At 42.7% G+C, this 19,704-nt stretch overlaps 1 protein-coding gene across 3 annotated transcripts in view; it reads right to left on the reverse strand.

Annotated features, from left to right (window-relative positions):
* The window catches only part of LRRK2 (leucine rich repeat kinase 2), a 96,338-nt gene extending 77,163 nt beyond the window's left edge, over positions 1-19,175 (reverse strand). For all 3 annotated transcript variants that reach the window (XM_083366227.1, XM_083366226.1, XM_083366225.1), the window contains exons 1-8: positions 18,895-19,175; positions 18,676-18,761; positions 14,980-15,089; positions 10,412-10,500; positions 6,461-6,595; positions 4,989-5,123; positions 3,544-3,675; positions 1,814-1,933 (exon numbers count right to left, since the gene is read on the reverse strand). In XM_083366227.1, the coding sequence (XP_083222353.1) occupies positions 1,814-1,933; positions 3,544-3,675; positions 4,989-5,123; positions 6,461-6,595; positions 10,412-10,500; positions 14,980-15,089; positions 18,676-18,761; positions 18,895-19,060 (973 nt within the window). In that variant the 5' untranslated portion in view covers positions 19,061-19,175. The remainder of the gene's footprint in view (positions 1-1,813; positions 1,934-3,543; positions 3,676-4,988; positions 5,124-6,460; positions 6,596-10,411; positions 10,501-14,979; positions 15,090-18,675; positions 18,762-18,894) is intronic.
* Between the last annotated feature and the right edge of the window lie 529 nt (positions 19,176-19,704).

Here is a 19,704-nt window from a genome sequence, read left to right on the forward strand (position 1 = left end):
GAGCCTCCGAGTGGACTTCAATTAAACCTCAGCACCTGAGTTGCATTTGATGCCTTGGTTACAAGGCCGTTAATTTCATATCTGGCATTCCAACCTTCTGTTTTATTATCAGTCAGAATGAAAAACTTAGTCAGCACCATCCCGGCTACGTACTAGGAGAGGTTCCAGTTTTTGCTGCTCAGTTATGATGAATTTAAACAAATGCTGGTAGTTCTCCACTTAAAAACAGTACATGTAGTGACCGTTCGAAGTTACAATGGGACTGGAAAAAAAGCGACAGACGACCGTTTTTCACATTTACGACTGCGTGTGATCAAAACTCAGATGTTTGGTAATATAAACTGTCAACTACATGGGTTGAAAATAAAAAAAAAATCAAAGATTTCCTAGCCTAATGGGAACCGAAAAAGTTACCACCCAATATTTGGTGGCTTGCAGAAAGAGGAAGTTTAACAGTTTCCCTTTTAGCAAAGGATGTCTAGATCCATTTGTGGGTTCATAAAAAAGGGACGCGGTGGCTCAGTGGGTTAGGACACTGAGCTTGTCGATCAGAAGGTCGGCAGTTTGGCGGGTCGAATCCCGAGTGCCGAATCCCGAGCAAATGTGGCAAGAAAGCTCGTAAAATGGGGCTAAATTCACTGAACACATGTTTCACTTAGCAACAAAAACTTTGGGCTCAATTGTAGTCGTAACAGGAGCCCTTGGAGCAATACCCACAGGGCTACATGGACATTTTGAATTTATCAAACCTGAATATCCTGACTTTGCAAAAGAAAAACCTCACCCTCCTCGGAACTGCCTATATACTCAGAGGTTACTTAAAACAGCTCTTAGGTCCTTGGTTAGGACTTGAAGTGTTTAGTTTTTACCACTCCTGGACTGTTGAGTCGAATGGAAGATTAAATCTTAAATAATAGCAATTATTATTGACCTGTTAAGTTTTTACCAGTCCCAGACTGTGAATCAAATTAAAGATTAAATCTTACATTATTATGATTATTACTATTATTATTATTATTAAAAGAGCCTTGGTGGAGCAGTGGGCTAATGCCTCCTTAAGTAACATCAGCTGCCTGCAATTAGTGCAGGTTCGCATCCCACCAGGCTCAAGGCTGACTCAGCCTTCCATCCTTCCGAGGTAGGTAAAATGAGGACCCAGATTGTTGGGGGCAATTAAGCTGACTTTGTAATAATGCCGCTTGTGGGGTGTGTGAAAGCCCTAATAAGCAGGCATATACATAGAATGAAGGCTACTGCTAAGCTTGTAAGCCGCCCTGAGTCTTTGGAGAAGGGCGGGATATAAATGGAATTAAAATAAAAAAAAATAAATAAAAATTATTATTATTATTATTATTATTATTATTATTATTATTATTATTATTATTATTATTAGGGACGTGGTGGCTCAGTGGGTTAGGAAGCTGAGCTTGTCGATCAGAAGATCGGCAGTTTGGCAGGTCAAATACCGAGTGCCGCGTAACAGTGAGCGCCTGTTATTCGTCCCAGCTTCTGCCAACCTAGCAGTTCGAAAGCACGTAAAAATGCAAGTAGAAAAATAGGGACCACTCCGGTGGGAAGGGAACAGCGTTCCGTGCGCCTTTGCCGTCTAGTCATGCCGGCCACATGACCACGGAGACGTCCTCGGACAAGCGCTGGCTCTTCGGCTTTGAAACGGAGATGAGCACCGGCCCCTAGAGTCGGAAACGACTAGCACGCATGTGCGGGGGAACCTTTACCTTTACCTTTATAAAAGTGGGGGGACTGAGGGCAAATTTATCTGGGGAACTTAATTTTCTTTCATTTAGTTACTTACTGAGGAGAGCCAAACAGCTAATGCCAGCTGCCTGTAGCTTCTCATTTCCAGGATACGTTTCTACAGCCTTCACAATCACTTCGTGTACATAATTCAAGACGAGGATATTGAAAAAGTTTTCTGTGGAGATTAAAAAAAAACAAAAGTAGCTTCAATCTACAGGTAAAACAGAAGATTACCTGACATGGAATTGAGAAAGATTCATGACAAGGATTTTTGTTTTGTTTTTTCCCCCAGGTCAAAACTATTCTCAAAAAGAGCATTTGAGCAAGGAATGTGGGGACATGCTTTGCAATAATAAAGAATAGCACCCAGAGAAAGGGGAAAAAATCAAGTAGGAGTATAGGAGTATGCACCGAGCAAGGCGACTTTCCTGCAGAGAGGAACATGCCATATTTTTTTTAGTCATGTTCAGTCCTCAGAGGAGGGAACCATTTTTTTAAAACAAAAAATCCAAACCATCATGAATCAGACCCCTTCAGAACTGTCAAAATTTGCTTCTCCCCCTTAAGGAATGCTGCAGTCCTCTATGTGATACGCCTGAGATGCTGGAGAACTGAATATGGACAGAGGCTGTTTGCCCCATACTAAAGACTAGCATGATTTTTGCAAACACAAGGTTGTTGTTTTTTTTATTAAGAGTTTTGAGTGGAAGCAATTTCATGCCCCATTTTTTCCTTCCGTGTTTTTCCCCCCATAGAAATAAGGACATTGCAATCAAATACTGTATGCTTTCTCCAGAAACAGCATAGAGGTGGGCAGCCTTAAAAGAAATCAAATCTGAAATCCTGAAAATAATCCTTTCACCACCTTTATCGTATTTTCTGTTACAAATAATCTATTTGAAGAAGCACTAGAATCACAGGAAGTTGCCAAAGTGGGCATGATTTGAAAATTCATGAAGAATTTTTTTCTAACTTCAGCTTCATTCATGGAACATTAAATCAATTCAGGACGCCAATATATTGAAATCGGAGATACGCAGATATAGATAGATAGATAGATAGATAGATAGATAGATAGATAGATAGATAGATAGATAGATAGACAGAGACAGACAGAGATAGATAGATAGATAGATAGATAGATAGATAGATAGATAGATAGATAGACAGACAGACAGACAGACAGACAGACAGACAGATAGATAGATAGATAGATAGATGATGGATGGATGATAGAGATAATAGATAGATAATGGATGGATGATAGATAGATAGATAGATAGATAGATAGATAGATAGATAGATGAGAGAGAGAGAGAGAGAGATGATAGATAATGGATGGATGATAGACAGACAGAGAAACAGAGACAGATAGATGATGGATGATAGATAGATAGATAGATAGATAGATAGATAGATAGATAGATAGATAGATAGATAGATAAATAGATAAATAGATAAATAATGGATGGATGATAGATAGATGATGATAGATAGATAGACAGAGAGACAGAGAGACAGACAGACAGACACAGACAGACAGACAGACAGACAGACAGATAGATAGACAGACAGACAGACACATAGATGATGGATGGATGATAGGTAGATAGGTAGATAGATAGATAGGTAGATGGATGGATGGACAGACAGTTAAATAATGTTTCAGAAAGAGGCTTTATTAAGTGTACAGAGTTCCTCCATAACTCCTTTTGCATTATTCATTCCTCCCCTGTAATAATGTTCCTATCAATCCACAGACAGATAATTTCATTTAGAACTCACCGAGAGTAAGTTTGTGCAGCAAACAGCAGCTGACTTCCTGAATTGACTCACATGCAGGGAACGCTTTCATAATCTCCACTACGATATTGTAACACCGCACATTTCCAGACATGAGAACTTCCGCATTGCTAACTAAAAAACAGCACAAAGACGATCTTGAGTGAGAAAAACATTTATCCCATTTGTGCATGCCGATGTTATTTTTAAATTATCATTAATAATTCTTGAAATGTTTGCAAATGATGCTGCCTTTCACCTCAGGCCGATAAAATGAGCATTAATTAAATAAAATCAATCATTAGAAATCGTTAACAGAATAGTACAATCACTTAAATAGGAGCCAGCCGTGTGCGGCAGCTGCCAAAAAAGCCAACACAGTGTTAGTCTGCATTAATAGAGGGATAGAGTCAAGATCACGTGAAGCGTTAATACCACTTTACAATGCTTTGGTAAGGCCACACCTGGAATACTGCATCCAGTTTTGGGCACCACGATGCAAAAAAGATGTTGAGACTCTAGAAAGAGTACAGAGAAGAGCAACAAAGATGATCAGGGGACTGGAGGCTAAAACAAATGAAGAACGGTTGCAGGAATTGGGTAGGTCCGGTTTAATGAAGAGAAGGATGAGGGGGGACATGGTAGCAGTTTTCTAATATTTCAGGGGTTGCCCCAAAGAAGAAGGAGTCAAGCTATTCTCCAAAACACCTGAAGGCAGGACAAAAAACAATGGATGGAAACTAGTCAAGCAACTAGAGAAGCAACCTAGAATTAAGGAGAAACTTCCTGACAGTAAGGACAATCAACCAGTGGAACAGAAGCCTCCAGAAATCGTGGGTGCTCCATCACTGGAGATTTTAAAGAAGAGGCTAGACAGTCACTTGTCTGAAATGGTATAGGTTCTCCTGCTTGAGCAGGGGGCTGGACTAGAAGACCTCCAAGGTCCCTTCCAGCTCTATTCTATTCTATATTCTATATTCTATATTCTATATTCTATATTCTATATTCTATATTCTATATTCTATATTCTATATTCTATATTCTATATTATTCTATATTCTATATTCTATATTATTCTATATTCTATTCTATCAATTTCTGGAAAGGAGAGTTCTAAGTGAATTAGTACATAGATGCTTTTTATTTCACTAACCACTGTAAATCAGACCATAGTTTCACGTGAAATGGGAACCTAACCTATTCAGAGCATATGTGCACGCATAAATAAATTAAATCCACAAATACAAACACACACAGTTTCTTTGTGTTAGTGGCACTCTTGGAAATTAATTTGGGAATTGCAAACACATTTCATAGTTTGTAGTACGTTAAAGGCATCTCTTTAATAAATCCATTGGTGGCCAAGTTATAATGCCAGCACAAGGATGATTACTGACCAATGTATTTATTCGCCCAGCAGTATCTTCTGATAAGATAATCCTACTTACGTGGTCCAGCCAACAGATACAACGACCGAAGTGCAAAACAGATGACATTTTCTTTCTCTGGGAACTGTTTAAACACTTTTAGTATAATCATGTGATCGTTCGCCTCCACAAATTCAATCAGCTGCTCCTCGGGAACTGAATTGCAAGACAACGGCATAAATGAAGTCAAGGCTTTGCTTTGATAATGTCATTAACCAATTCAATTCTCAGAAGGCAAAAGGAGCAAAGGTCAAAGCCACCTGTCTATCATCTACATCAGGGGTCTTCAAACTTGGCCCTTTTATGACTTGTGGACTTCAACTCCCAGAATTCCTCAGCCAGCCATGCTGGCTGAGGAATTCTGGGAGTTGAAGTCGACAAGTCCTAAAGGGGGGCATTGTTCCCGATGCTGGCTCAGGAATTCTGGGAGTTGAAGTCCACAAGTCCTAAAGGGGGCCACAGTTCCCCATGCTGGCTCAGGAATTCTGGGAATTGAAGTCCACAAGTCATAAAAGAGCCAATGTTCCCCACCCCTGGCCTAACTCAATACTTGTTGACAAGTTTACATCCTCTTTGAAACTGTGAGATTGAAGAGAAGTTGCTTCACTTTGCTATTTCTCAATCGCTGTTGTTTTTTTTAAACTCAGCTAGGGCAGAAATGGAAGTTTGGAAGAGGCTAACCACCAAAGTGCTTAATAACTACTGCAGAAATGCTGTAACCATGCCGTGACGATTCAAATCCTAAGCCAGCAAGGTGTCTTGAGTAGATCACACTCCTTAAATATTGCAGAGTGTTTAGTCTCAGCATGTTTAACGTTTTTCCTTCCTCCTTGAAGGGCAGAATGTTCCTAGTGTCAAAAAGCACCTTTTCTCATGCCAATCATCCTAATTTATTATATTCTTTAAATCAAAAGAACGTAATCACACCAAGTATTAGTACCGCTTTATAAAAAGCCTTAGTAGGACCACACCTGGAATACCGCATCTAGTTTGGGTCGCCACATTACAAAAAAGATGTTGAGGCTTTGGAAAAAGCGCAGAGAAGAGCAATTAAGACGATTAAAGGCCTGGAGGCAAAAACATATGAAGAACGGTTGCAGGATTTGGATATGGCCAGTCTAGAGGAAAGAAGGATGAGGGGTGACATGATAGCAGTATTCCAGTATTTGAGGGCCTGCCACAAAGAGGAGGGGGTCAACTTATTCTCCAAAGCAACAGAAGGCAGGACAAGAAACAATGGATGGAAACTAATCAAGGAGAGAAGCAACCTGGAATTAAGGAGAAAGTTCCTAACAGCGAGGACAATTAACCAGTGGAACTCCTTGCCTCCAGAAGCTGTGAATGCTCCATCACTGGAGGTTTTGGAGAAGAGACTGGACAGCCACTTGTCTGAAATGGTACGGGGTCTCCTGCCCGAGCAAGGGGGTTGGACTAGATGACCTCCAGGGTTCCCTTCCAGCTCTACCAAAACGGTGAAAACTTATACAAATTACCTTTTTCTAAAAGCATGTGCAAAGCTTTACATCCATATCTCTGGATCTTTTCATTATCCGGAAAGGTATCCATGGCATCAAATATCAATAAAAATATATCAGTCCCTTCTTCTAAAAGAAGAAGTGTGATTTCATCTGCGGAAAAAAAAATGCAAGAAAAACTCTTCAGATCACTTGCTTACAAATATTCTTTTTTATTTGGCTTCTATCAGAACGTTTCCATCTAATTTCTACTCAAAAATAAATCTCCCTGAAGGAAAAGGTGTTACTCGCAGGTACTTGTTGATTTACAGCCACAATTTACATTGCTAAGCGAGACGGTTACTAAAGGAGTTTTGCCCCGTCTTACGACCTCTGTTGCCACGGTTGTTAAATGAACCACTACAGTTAATACTATGGTTGTAAAATGAATCAGGCTCTCCCACTGACTTTGCTTATCAGAAGCTCGCCAGAGGTGATCACATGACTCAAGTCATAACTATGAGTTAGTTTCCAAGTTGCCGAATTTTTGATCACGTGATCATGGGGATGCTTCAAACTTGGACCTTTTATGATGTGGACTTCAACTCCCAGAATTCCTCAGCCAACGAAACTGGCTGAGGAATTCTGGGAGTCCACAAGTCATAAAAGGGCCAAGTTTGAAGACCCCCTCCCAGAATTCCTCAGCCTGTCACGCTGGCTGAGGAATTCTGGGAGTTGAAGTCCACAAGTCATAAAAGGGCCAAGTTTGAAGACCCCCCTCCCAGAATTCCTCAGCCTGGCACACTGGCTGAGGAATTCTGGGAGTTGAAGTCCACAAGTCATAAAAGGGCCAAGTTTGAAGACCCCCTCCCAGAATTCCTCAGCCTGGCACGCTGGCTGAGGAATTCTGGGAGTTGAAGTCCACAAGTCATAAAAGGGCCAAGTTTGAGGACCCCTGCTTCAAAGGCTATAAATGTGAAAAAATGCTCCTAAGTCCCTTTTTTCAGTGTCGTCGTAACTTCAAACAGCCACTAAACGAAAGGTTGTAAATTGAGGACTGCCTGTATACGTAAGATGGGTAAATGACATTATTCCTGTAGCTTCTATTTAGAAATCCTCGACTTACAACAGTTCATTTAGTGATCGTCCGAAGTTACATCACTGAAAAAAGTGACTTATGACTGTTTTTCACACCTGCGACCGTTGCAGCATCCCCGGGTTTGCGGGATCAAAATCCAGACGCTTGGCAACTGACTCGTATTTATGACGGCTGCAGCATCCCGGGGTCACGTGATCCCCTTTTGCGACCTTCTGACAAGCAAAGTCCACGGGGGAAGCCGGATTCGCTTAACAACCGGGTTACTAATTTAACGACTGTGATGATTCACTTAACAATGGTGGCAAGAAAGGTCGTAAACTGGGGCAAAATTAACTTAACAAGCATCTCGCTTAGCGACAGAAATTTCAGGCTCCATTGTGGTTGCAAGTCAGCATCACTTCTTAGCCAATACAGTAGTGGCCAAAATTGTGGAAACCTTTTGGGAGAAGTGTATTTTTGAGGTTTGATGGCGAATAACACCACTTTTTTTTTTTGGAGTAGTAGCATAAAATTATATATCAACAGAAAGATAATTTAATCAAGAATGTAATGCAACATAGTTTGTTCAATTATCTGTCCTGTATTCCATGAAAAGTTAAAGCCAAATAGCCAGAAAAAGGAAGCACAACTTGCTTAGGTTGAGATCCTGTAGCTTTCTTTTGATTGTAGCCAATGAGCACCAGTGTTTAGAGAGCCAATCGGGTGTCACCTTGTTTTGGCAATGAGCCAATCAGATCACAGTAATGATTAAAGTTATCGATGTCATGTATTGAAGCCGAGAGGAGGACATTTGTCAGTGTGTTATGTGATGGCTACTAAGTCGGTTGCGGGTTTTTCGTGTTCATTTTAGTGAGCTCGTAAAACGTAATAAAATTAAAGTAATGGTGCAAAGAGTTGACTGGTCGCCCTGAAAGCGATGTAAAATAGTATTGTTAAGTGAACAAGGCTACAGTTATAAAGAAATTAGAAGAAAAATGGGTAGAAACTTTTTACCAAAGGTGGCATTTCTAACTGGACACTTTTCCCAAAACGTTTCCACAATTTTGGCCACTACAGTAAGGATAATTCTATGTATAGGATTTCTACGGCTAGTGTACCAAGCCAAATACTGTATTATGCACTCCCTAGTTTCCTGTGATGACGACAGAAGGGAAATGGGAAAATACAGGAAGATTAAAAGGTGAAGATAAGGGTATCAGGAAAGGCATGAATCACACTGCTGATTCACTCTGCAGAGTGGAAATCCCATCTGTGAACTCATGTGATTTTGGGGAAATAAACCTCTCTGTTTTATAGCTAAATTCGGCTTTAAAAAGGTAAAGGTAAAGGTTCCCCCGCACATGCGTGCTAGTCGTTTCCAACTCTAGGGGCCGGTGCTCATCTCCGTTTCAAAGCCAAAGAGCCAGCATTTGTCCAAGGACGTCTCCGTGGTCCTGTGGCCGGCATGACTAGACGCCAAAGGCGCACGGAACGCTGTTACCTTCCCACCGGAGTGGTCCCTATTTTTCTACTTGCATTTTTATGTGCTTTCGAACTGCTAGGTTGGCAGAAGCTGGGACGAGTAACAGGCGCTCACTCTGTTACGCGGCACTCAGCATCCTAACCCACTGAAACCACCTTTATTAATAACAAAATGACAGGAAAACGTAAAGGGTTTAAACTAATACTTTACATGTTTTTGATAGGTCTGTGTGCAGGTAAGCCCTCGACTTTGGACCACAAGTGAGTCCCAACATTTCTGTGGCTAAGCGAAACATTTGTTCAGTGGTTTTGCCCCGTTTTACAACCTTTCCTGCCACCGTTCTTAAGTGAATCATTGCAGTTGTTCAGTTAAGGGACACGGTTGTTAAGTGAATCTGGCTTCCCCCATTGACTTTGCTTGTCAGGAGGTCGCAAAAGGGGATCACGTGAACCCGGGATGCTGTGACCGTCATAAATACGAGTCAGTTGCCAAGCGTCTGAATTTGGATCACGTGAGAAATATGTTTCCAACTCTCTCCGCCCTTTTGCTTCTCCATCATTTCTTCACTGGGGAAAAAAAAACATTGCAACCAGGGACCAACCTAGAAAAGGATGCAGCTGCTTTAATGAGTCACACATAGGTTATATGTCGGAATCCCTTTAACCATCTAGCCTAAAGTACATTTACCCATGTTGTATGGCCATATCATCATCATCATCATTTTTTATTTATTTTTTTATTTTAATTCCATTTATATCCCGCCCTTCTCCGAAGACTCAGGGCGGCTTACAAGCTTAGCTCATCATCTTCTTTACTGCTCCCTCTTATTAGTATTACGATTACGATTATCATTACTCTGTTGCTTTCCATGTACATTGAGAGCTTCTGCACAGGAGACAAATTCCTTGTGTATCTAATCGTGCTTGGCCAAATATTGTATTGTATTGTATTGTATTGTATTGTATTGTATTCTATTCTATTCTATTCTATTCTATTCTATTCTATTCTATTCTAATTTCATTCTATTCTGTTCTGTTCTGTTCTGTTCTACTATGCATTCTATTCTGCATTCTACATTCTGCATTCTGCATTCTACTCTACTCTACTCTACTCCTCTACTGGAATCAGTAGGGGACAAAGAGATAATCCGGGGGTGATGATGTTAGTTGGCTTAGTAATGAAATATCTGCAAGAAAACCACTAAGTCAGAGAGCACCAAGGACCCAACAAAATTCTATCTATGTGGTTTCTAAGAGTCAACAGGAGTAGCATTTAATCAATCACCAAATGTACACATTAAAAACAAAAACCTTTCCCCACATCATTTCATATGCAAGAGTTGGAAGAACAATAAATACGCTGAGCATAATGACGCTCTTAGACTACTAACAATATCATGTGCCTATAACATTTCAAGAAAAATATATACCTGAAGAAAGAAGCAGATTTAATGTTTTCAAGCCCACAGTTGAAAGACGCACATCAGCACTGTGGGTTTTAAGCATCTTAAGAATTTGCCTAGGGGAAAAAGAAAGGGGGGGAAACTTAATTACAGTCCAAAATATATTAGCCACAAGGAGGAGGAGGGGGAGGGGGAGGGGGATAGGGGGGAGGAGGAGGAGGAGGAGGAGGAGGAGGAAAGAAGAAGAAGAAGAAGAAGAAGAAGAAGAAGAAGAAGAAGAAGAAGAAGAAGAAGAAGAAGAAGAAGCCAAATAGCAGAAACTTTAATTAAAGAAAAAATTCTGCCTCCCAAAATTAGATTTTTTTTGGGAGAGCATTGATAGGAAGAGTGAGTTATGTCCATATTGAACACTTGGATTTTTTTTTTAAAAAAAAACCCTGTATGATCATGTTTCTCCAGCAGGGCTCTTGAGTAAACTTAAGTGATCGATGGATCAAAAATTGGTAAAAAACAGAAAGCCAAAAATGGGAACAGGTGGCTGGACTAAATGTGCTACGTAGAGAAAACAAGGAGCAGAGTGCCAAAAGAATTGTGTTTGGACCGTTTCTTTGGCTTCCTCACAAATTGTTTGGGGTTTAGGAATACACTGGTCAGTAGGCCGAGCCCAAGGACGATGCCAAGCTATTCATAGTAGTGAAACTGAAATTGATTTGCAAACAATTCCCAGATATCTTGATGCAGGATGACTAATTTAAAAAACAAAGCATACGCCGGACCTGTTTGATTGTGCAAAGTGATGCAAATTAGAGCAAAAAAATCCCCTCACATACAGATAACCATCTGGATAACACTGCATGAAGAATGTTGTATATGAGTATATGGGTGTGGGTCAGAGGTAGGCAATCTTGGCTCTTTTATGACTCGTGGACTTCAACTCCCAGAATTCCTGAACCAGCATGGCTCAGCTTGGAAACTTCTCCCTTTCCCCTCAGCGTGGCTGGCTTAGGAATTCTGGGAGTTGAAGTCCACACGTCAAAAAGCGGCATAGGCCTAGGCCAGGGTTAGGCAACCTTGGCTCTTTTACGACTTGTGGACTTCAACTCCCAGAATTCCTGAGCCACCATGGCTCAGCTTGGAAACCTCTCCCTTTTCCCTCAGCGTAGCTGGCTCAGGAATTCTGGGAGTTGAAGTCCACAAGTCATAAAAGAGCCAAGGTTGCCTACCCCTGGTGTGGATCAAAACATTAAGGCATTCGTTATAATTACTGGAAGATTCAGAGAAGACAAAAATAAAGCATTCCATTAACCAGTATACTACAGGTAGTCCTTGAGTTACCACACAGCTGAGCCCAAGATTTCTGTTGCTAAGCGAGACATTGGTTTATTTTGCCCCATTTTACGACCTCTCTCGCCACAGTTGCTTAAGTGAATCACTGCAGTTGTTAAGTTAGTAACACGATTGTGAAGTGAATCCGGCTTCCCAACTCCTATTTATCACCGTTGCTGTGTCCCATGGTCAAGTGATCTCCTTTTGCGACCAGCAAAGTCAATGGGGAAGCCAGATTCACTTAGGGACCGTGTTAATAACTTAACAGTTGTGATGATTCACTTAACGACGATGGCAAGGGTAGTTGTAAAATGGGGCACCACATCCTTAAAAACTGTTTTCCTCAGCAAGGTGAATTTTGGGCTCAACTGTGGTCATAAATTGAGGACTGCTTGTATAGACGAAGGTAATAATTGGATCCTTTGGGTGTATTTCATTTTAGAATCCAACAAGATTTATGTTCTTTTGAAACTGTGCACAGATTCTACCAGGTTAGACAATATAGTGAAGTGAATACTTTTCTTTATTGGAATATTTGCCCGTTTGAATTATTCGAAACAAATACTCTTCTTTATTAGAATATGTGCCCGTCTGAATTATTCGAAACAAATACTTTTCTTTATTAGAATATGTGCCCCACAATTGAAGAGAAGTCGGGAGTCAATTTCTGCAGAGACACAGAAATTGTGTCTTGCTCCCTCACCCCACCTCACCCAGAGAGATTTCAAAAAACTGCCATCATTCCTTAAGACCAACAGAGAAAGGGAAGCTGGCCCCAGCTTTTTACTCCAGCTTCTGAAAGTTGAACATTTTCACTTCTCTATTTTCTTAAAGCGGTGTGACAAAAATAACACTAAGATTTTTCCCAGCACTGAGAAACTTGCTTGTCATCCAAACTGCTCTCTTCAGCCTTCAGGAATATTATTATTAATACTTAGATTTAAACTACCATTAAATTCACAGTCCGGGACTGGTAAAAATGTAACAGTTTAATAATAATAATAATAATAATAATAATAATAATAATAATAATAATAATAATAATAATAATAATAATGGTAAAGGTTCCCCCGCACATGCGTGCTAGTCGTTTCCGACTCTAGGGGCCGATGCTCATCTCTGTTTCAAAGCCGAAGAGCCAGTGCTTGTCCGAGGACGTCTCCGTGGTCATGTGGCCGGCATGACTAGATGCCAAAGGCGCATGGAACGCTGTTACCTTCCCACCGGAGTGGTCCCTATTTTTCTACTTGCATTTTTACGTGCTTTCGAACTGCTAGGTTGGCAGAAGCTGGGATGAGTAACAGGCACTCACTCTGTTACGCGGCACTCGGGATTCGACCCGCCAAACTGCCAATCTTCTGATCGACAAGCTCAGCGTCCTAACCCACTGAGCCACCACGTCCCTAATAATAATAATAGTAATTTAAGATTTAATCTTTAATTTGATTCACAGTCTGGGACTGGTAAAAACTTAACAGGTCAATAATAATTGCTATTATTTAAGATTTAATCTTCCATTCGACTCAACAGTCCAGGAGTGGTAAAAACTAAACACTTCAAGTCCTAACCAAGGACCTAAGAGCTGTTTTAAGTAACCTCTGAGTATATAGGCAGTTCCAAGGAGGGTGAGGTTTTTCTTTTGCAAAGTCAGGATATTCAGGTTTGATAAATTCAAAATGTCCATGTAGCCCTGTGGGTATTGCTCCAAGGGCTCCTGTTACGACTACAATTGAACCCAAAAGTTTTTGTTGCTAAGTGAAACATGTGTTCAGTGAATTTCGCCCCATTTTACGAGCTTTCTTGCCACATTTGCTAAGTGAATCACTGCAGATGTTAATTTAGTCACACGGTTGATAAGTGAATCTGGCTTCCCCCATTGACTTTGCTTGTCAGGTGGTCACAAAAGGGGATCGCGTGACCCCAGGACACTGCAATGGTCATAAATATGAGTCAGTTGCCCAGCATCCAAATATTGATCAAGTGACCGTGGGGATGCTAGAACAGTCATAAGTGTGAAAAATGGTCAGGTCACTTTTTAAATGCTATTGTAACTTTGAACGGTCATTAAATGAACTGTTATAAGTCGAGGACCTGTGCTATTGGGTATTAGTGATGATGATGATGATATTATTACGATTACTATTATTATTGATCATCGCAGTCAGCCAGATATTCAGACTGGATTTGGCATTTCTGTCTACCTATCGAGTCCTTACCAAGGACCTGGGATAGGCAGATGTGGATGTTGGATGGTATTACAGATCTCGTCGCAGGATGGAAGCAGTTCCTAGTAAGGCCGCCTTTTGCAATTGACTGATGATGAATTTGTCAGTGCCGATGATGATGTTCAAGTGGTGCTCCAGTTGTTCTGGGATTGCACCCAAGGCGCCTATTACTATTGGTGCCACCCTTGCTTGCCTTTGCCACAGTCTTTCTATTTCTATTTGTAGGTCTTTGCATTTTGTTTTTGTTGTTATTCTGGTGATTGCCTCTGTGCAAATTAAACCCGATTCTACATATCAGGTTTTCATTCCATCCCAGACGAACCTCTTCATAATTTTTTTTTTTGAGACAAGCAGAACCAACAAGTCTAAAGCCAAAGGTTTGTGACCTTGTATTGTTCATCTGCAAAGCAGGCCTGGCTAACACACAGGAGGTTGGCGGCCTACAACACACTGGAGATCAGGCTGCCCAAATTCAGCAGCCACATTTTCAGATGGTCAGCTAGACGATTGGGACTTGTGTACAGGCAGCCCTTGACTTCACAACTTTTCATTTAGTGACTATTGAAAATTACTGAAAAGTTATTGGGAAAAGTGACTTGCGGCTGCTTTTCACACTTACAACCGTTAAGTGACTATTCAGAGTTACCACGGCGCTGCAAAGAGTGACTTAGGAGCATTTTTCGCACGACCGCTGCAGCATCCCCGTGGTCACGTCATCAAAATTCAGATGCTTGGCAACTGGCATGTACTTAGGACTGTTGCGGTATCCCGAGGGGTGTGTGTGTGTCACGTGATCAACTTTTGCAACCATTTGTCAAATGGGACGCCAGATTCACTTAACAACTGAAGCGATTCACTTAAAGAAAGGAAGGTGGCAAAACGGGGTAAAATGCACTTAACAAATGTCATCCTGTAGCCGTGGAAACTTTGAGCTCAGTTGCATCCGTACGTCAAGGAGTACTTATACAAGATAATATTTTATATTTCTGCGACAACAGGCCGTGCTGGAGTATATGTGATACACACTGCGCACAATATACTTACTGATGAACACCGAGAACTTCCCAGTCCTTCCCCACTCCTTGAGGACCTGCTAAACGATGCAGAGTTTCTGGGCATATTTTAATCAGTTTGCAGAGAAGTGTCCAGCCCACCTAAGACATAGAAAATAGCTTTGGTTTTTAAAGAATCCAGTACACCCATCTCCTTTAGGTCCCAATTAAAAGATTTTAATAAGCCCATGTCCCTACTTGTAATGCAGGAACAGAGCCCCCAAAAAGTGTATATTTGAGGTTTGATGGCTAATAACACCACTTTTGGTTTTTTGGGAGTAGTACCATAAAATTATGTATCAACGGAAAGATAATTTAATCAAGGATGTAATGCAACATAGTTTGTTCAATTATCTATACTGTATTCCATGAGAAGTTACAGCCAACTAACCAGAAAAAAGGAAGCACAACTTGCTTAGGTTGAGATCGGCTAGCTTTCCTTCGTCTGATTGTAGCCAATGAGCACGAGTGTGTAGAGAGCCAATCAGGTGTCATCTCGTTTTGGCAATGAGCCAATCAGATCACAGCGGGATTCGGTTATTGATGTCACGTATCGAAGCCAAGAGGAGGACATTTGTCATTGTGTTATGTGATGGCTATCAAGTCGGTTGATTTTTTTTTGTGTTCTTTCATTTAGTGAGCTTGTAAAACGCAATAAAATTAAAGTAATGGTGCAAAGAGTTGACTGGTCGCCCAGAAAGCGATGTCAAATAGTATTATTAAGTGAACAAGGCTACAGTTATAAAGAAATTAGAAGGAAAAAATTGGTGGGAATTTAACCAAAGGTGGCATTTCTAACTGGACACTTTTCCCAAAACGTTTCCACAATTTTGGCCACTGCCGTAGGACAATTGAGCCCAAAATTTCTGCCGTTAAGCGAGACATTTCTTAAATTAGTTTTGTCCCATTTGACGATCTTTCTTGCCACAGTGAATCACCGCAGTTGTTAAAATTAGTCACACGGCTGTTCATTGGCTTTCTCACTGGCTTTGTTTGTCAGAGGGTCACAAAAAGGGATCACACGGCCCCTGGGACGTTGCCGCCGTTATAAATATGAGTCAGTTGTGAAACGTCTGAACACACATGACCATGGGGATGCTGCCATGGTTGTGTGAAATGTGGTCCTAAGTCTCTTTTTTCGGTGTTGTCGTAACTTTGAGCGGTCACTAAACAAATTGTTGTGAGTCGAGGACTCGCTGTGCATTATGTGTTGCAGAAGGCATCAAATCCCAAGCAATATAATTACAAATGGGGAATAGGGTTTTATTTCTGACTGAAATATTGTGGGTTTGTGGTTGACAATGGAGTGATTTTTACAGGGACAAACAGCAACAGGCACGACACCCACAGACGTCTGGACAATACAAAATGGATGCCGGAGGCCAAACACTTTGTTTCTCTCTTGAAATCTGTTCATTTTGCGTGTCTCTCACACTACATATTTTTGTGTTTGTTTCTATGCTTCAGCTGCTCCCTCAATTAAAAACACGCCTCAAAGCATGCTATTATCTTCTTCATTATGTGATATAGCATGGAAAGAGATTCCTGAAATAGAAACTATTTAAAATCAGTTGACGGAGTGAAAATGGGTAAATATCAAACTATGTGGATGCCTTCTAAGCAAGTTTATTTGGGCACAAGTTGCGATTTACTATTTTAGGAACAAATAAATTATACCTATGCAAGTAAATGGCTTTGCTTTCTGTAACATCCCGCCCAGCTGTAGCCTATTAAATAAATAAATTTAATAAATAGCCTATTAAATAAAAAAAACTATTTTTATTTAAGTGACATTTATAGTGGAGCTCTTCACCGACCACCTAAGTCTTACTTGCATAATATATTTTTTTTACGATAATTAAACCATAAAATAATATTTCCCCACAGTTAGGCCACTCTTATAGCAACGTGCTGCTTATCGAACAGCAGCCCCAAAGCCACCTGTTAAAATTCTTATTTTATGCATCTTTTCAAAACCGCAAGGAGAGAACAGAGACAGACTCCTTTAAAAAATTAAAAAATAAAAACAAAAGTTCTGTCATACAGTCAAAACTATTTCAAAATAGGAACTTATTATTATTATTATTATTTTGCTCAGGACAGAAGGGAAATTAAATTCTTGAAAAAATCTCTCTCTCTCTAGATTTCCTTCCTTCCTTCCTCCCTCCCTCCCTCCCTCCCTTCCTTCCTTCCTTCCTTCCTTCCTTCGTTAGCAGGTAAAATAATAGAGGCGGGATACAGACCAACCAGCCAACCAACCATCAAACAAAAATCTCTCTTAGAAAATCTAATCGTCTGTTAAGATTTTCTCTTTCCTAAAACCTACTGGCTTGGGAATTCTGGTAGCTGAAGTCCACCTGTCTTCAGGTTGCCAAGTTTGAGAACCAACTTTTGTGGTCCACGGTCCCCCATGGGCGGGAGATGAGTGGGTGACTTTGGGCTGTCCCCTGACAGCCCATCCTACCTCCTAAGTTGGTTGTGGGAGGAAGAAGCTGACTTAGTGCTTGGGAGGGAAGGTTGGGATCTTGCAAACACAGATAGCAGGAGGAGGAGGAGGAGGAGGAGGAGGAGGAGGAGGGGGCAGACAGGAAGAGAAAGAGATATATGAGCAGCAGGAGGAGGAGGAGAAGGCAGAGAAAAAGAGAAAGATGTAGAAGGAGGCAGACAGAAGGACAAGGAGACATACAAGGAAGAGGAGGAGGAGAGGGACAGTATCTTCAGGAGGAGGAGGAGAAAGGGGAGGAGAAGGCAGACAGAAGGAGAAAGAGACCTAGGAGGAGGAGAAAGACAAGGTAGTACCTTCAGAAGAAAGAAAAAGAAGAGGAGGAGGAGAAGGTAGACAGAAAGAGAAGAAGAAGGTAGAGGGGACCTTCAGAAGAAGGAGGAGAAGGCGGACAGGAGGAGGAGGAGGAGGAGGAACAGTAGCTTCAGAAGAAGGAGAAAGAAGAGAAGGAGAAGGGAGACAGGACCTTCAGAAGGAGGAGGAGGAGGAGGAGGAGGAGGAGGGGCAGACAGGAAGAGAAAGAGATGTACAGGAGGCAGACAGAAGGACAAGGAGACATACAAGGGAGAGGAGGAGGGAGAGGAGGAGGAGAGGGACAGTATCTTCAGGAGGAGAAGGAGAAAGGGGAGGAGAAGGCAGACAGGAGAAAGAGACCTAAGAGGAGGAGAAAGAGAAGGTAGTACCTTCAGAAGAAAGAAAAAGAGGAGGAGGAGGAGGAGAAGGCAGACAGGACCTTCAGAAGAAGGAGGAGAAGGCGGACAGGAGGAGGAGGAGGAGGAGGAACAGTAGCTTCAGAAGAAGGAGAAAAAAGAGAAAGAGAAGGTAGACAGTACCTTCAGAAGAAAAAAGAAGAACAGGAGGAGGAGAAGGTAGACAGAAAGAGAAGGAGAAGGCAAACAGGACCTTCAGAAGAAGGAGGAGAAGGCAGACAGGAGGAGGAGGAAGAGGAAGAGGAGCAGAGCTGCAGAAGGAGGAGGAGAAGGCAGGCAGGAGGAGGAGGAGATGGAGGAGGAGGAGGAGGAGGACCAGTAGCTGCAGAAGAAGGAGAGAGAAGAGAAGGAGAAGGGAGAAGACAGGACCTTCAGGAGGAGGAGAAGGAGGAGAAGGCAGAGAGGAGGAGAAGCGGAGGGAGCAATGAGGAGGAGGAGGAGGAGGAGGAGGAGGGAGGCGGGACGCCCGCCTTACCTGTTGCACGCGCCCCACCCGCAGGTAGGAGAGCAGCACCAGCAGCAGAGGCAGGCAGGCGCTCCCGTCGGCGAAGAGCTGGGCTCCTGCGGAGACGGAGAGAGAAAAGCGGGCGCGGCCGTGTAAGGCAGCCGCCCTCCGCCCGGACCCCCCACCCCACCCCCGCCTCCTGTCCCCCCGCGGGGCCCGGGGACTTTCTGGGGGGCTCGGCCGCTTTACCGCCGGGCAGGGCGGCGAAGGCCAGCAGGTCCTGCAGCGTCTGCACCAGGCTCTCCAGCTGCTTGCCCTCCTGCAGGCTCCGCAGCCGGACCAGCAGCTTCCGCAGCGCCGCTTCCCGCCGCTCCGACTCCGCCTCGGCCGGCCGCACCGGCGCCGCGCTGGCCATGGCCTCGGGCCGGCCGCTCGCTTGCAGCCGCTCCTCCCCGACCCGCCGACCGCCCAGAAGTTCCCTGCCTCGCCTCGCCTCGCCTCTCCTCGCTCGCCTGGCGCCCCGGCCCGGCCCGCGGGGGAGAGAGGCCAGCCCAGCCCCGGAGGGCGCCCCCGCCCCTCCCCGGCAGGGAGGAGGAGGAGGGGGAGGGAGGAGGGGGAGGGGGAAGGGGGAGCCGCCGGGCCGCTGGACGGCGCCGCTTGCCAAGCCCGAGCCAAAGGGGGAGGGCGGGGGGGGGGCTTGAGCGAGGCCCCGGAGCAAGTGGGGAGGAGGGGAGCGGAGGGTTAGGGTTATCTGGGCAGTCTTTCTTTCTTTCTTTCTTTCTTTCTTTCTTTCTTTCTTTCTTTCTTTCTTTCTTTCTTTCCTCCCTCCCGCTCTTTCTTCTTAGGCTCTTCAAAACATTTGCTGTTCTGGCGTTTCCAAACTGCTTCTTTCTTTCTTTCTTTCTTTCTTTCTTTCTTTCTTTCTTTCTTTCTTTCTTTCTTTCTTTCTCTTTCTTTCTTTCTTTCTTCTTTCTTTCTTTCTTTCTTCCTTCTTTCTTTCTTTCTTTCCTCCCTCCCTCCCTCCCTCCCTCCCTTCTTAGGCTCTTCAAAACATTTGCT

Source organism: Vipera ursinii (assembly GCF_947247035.1).
Source record: "Vipera ursinii genome assembly, chromosome: 6".
In the NCBI taxonomy this organism is placed as follows: Eukaryota; Metazoa; Chordata; class Lepidosauria; order Squamata; family Viperidae; genus Vipera; species Vipera ursinii.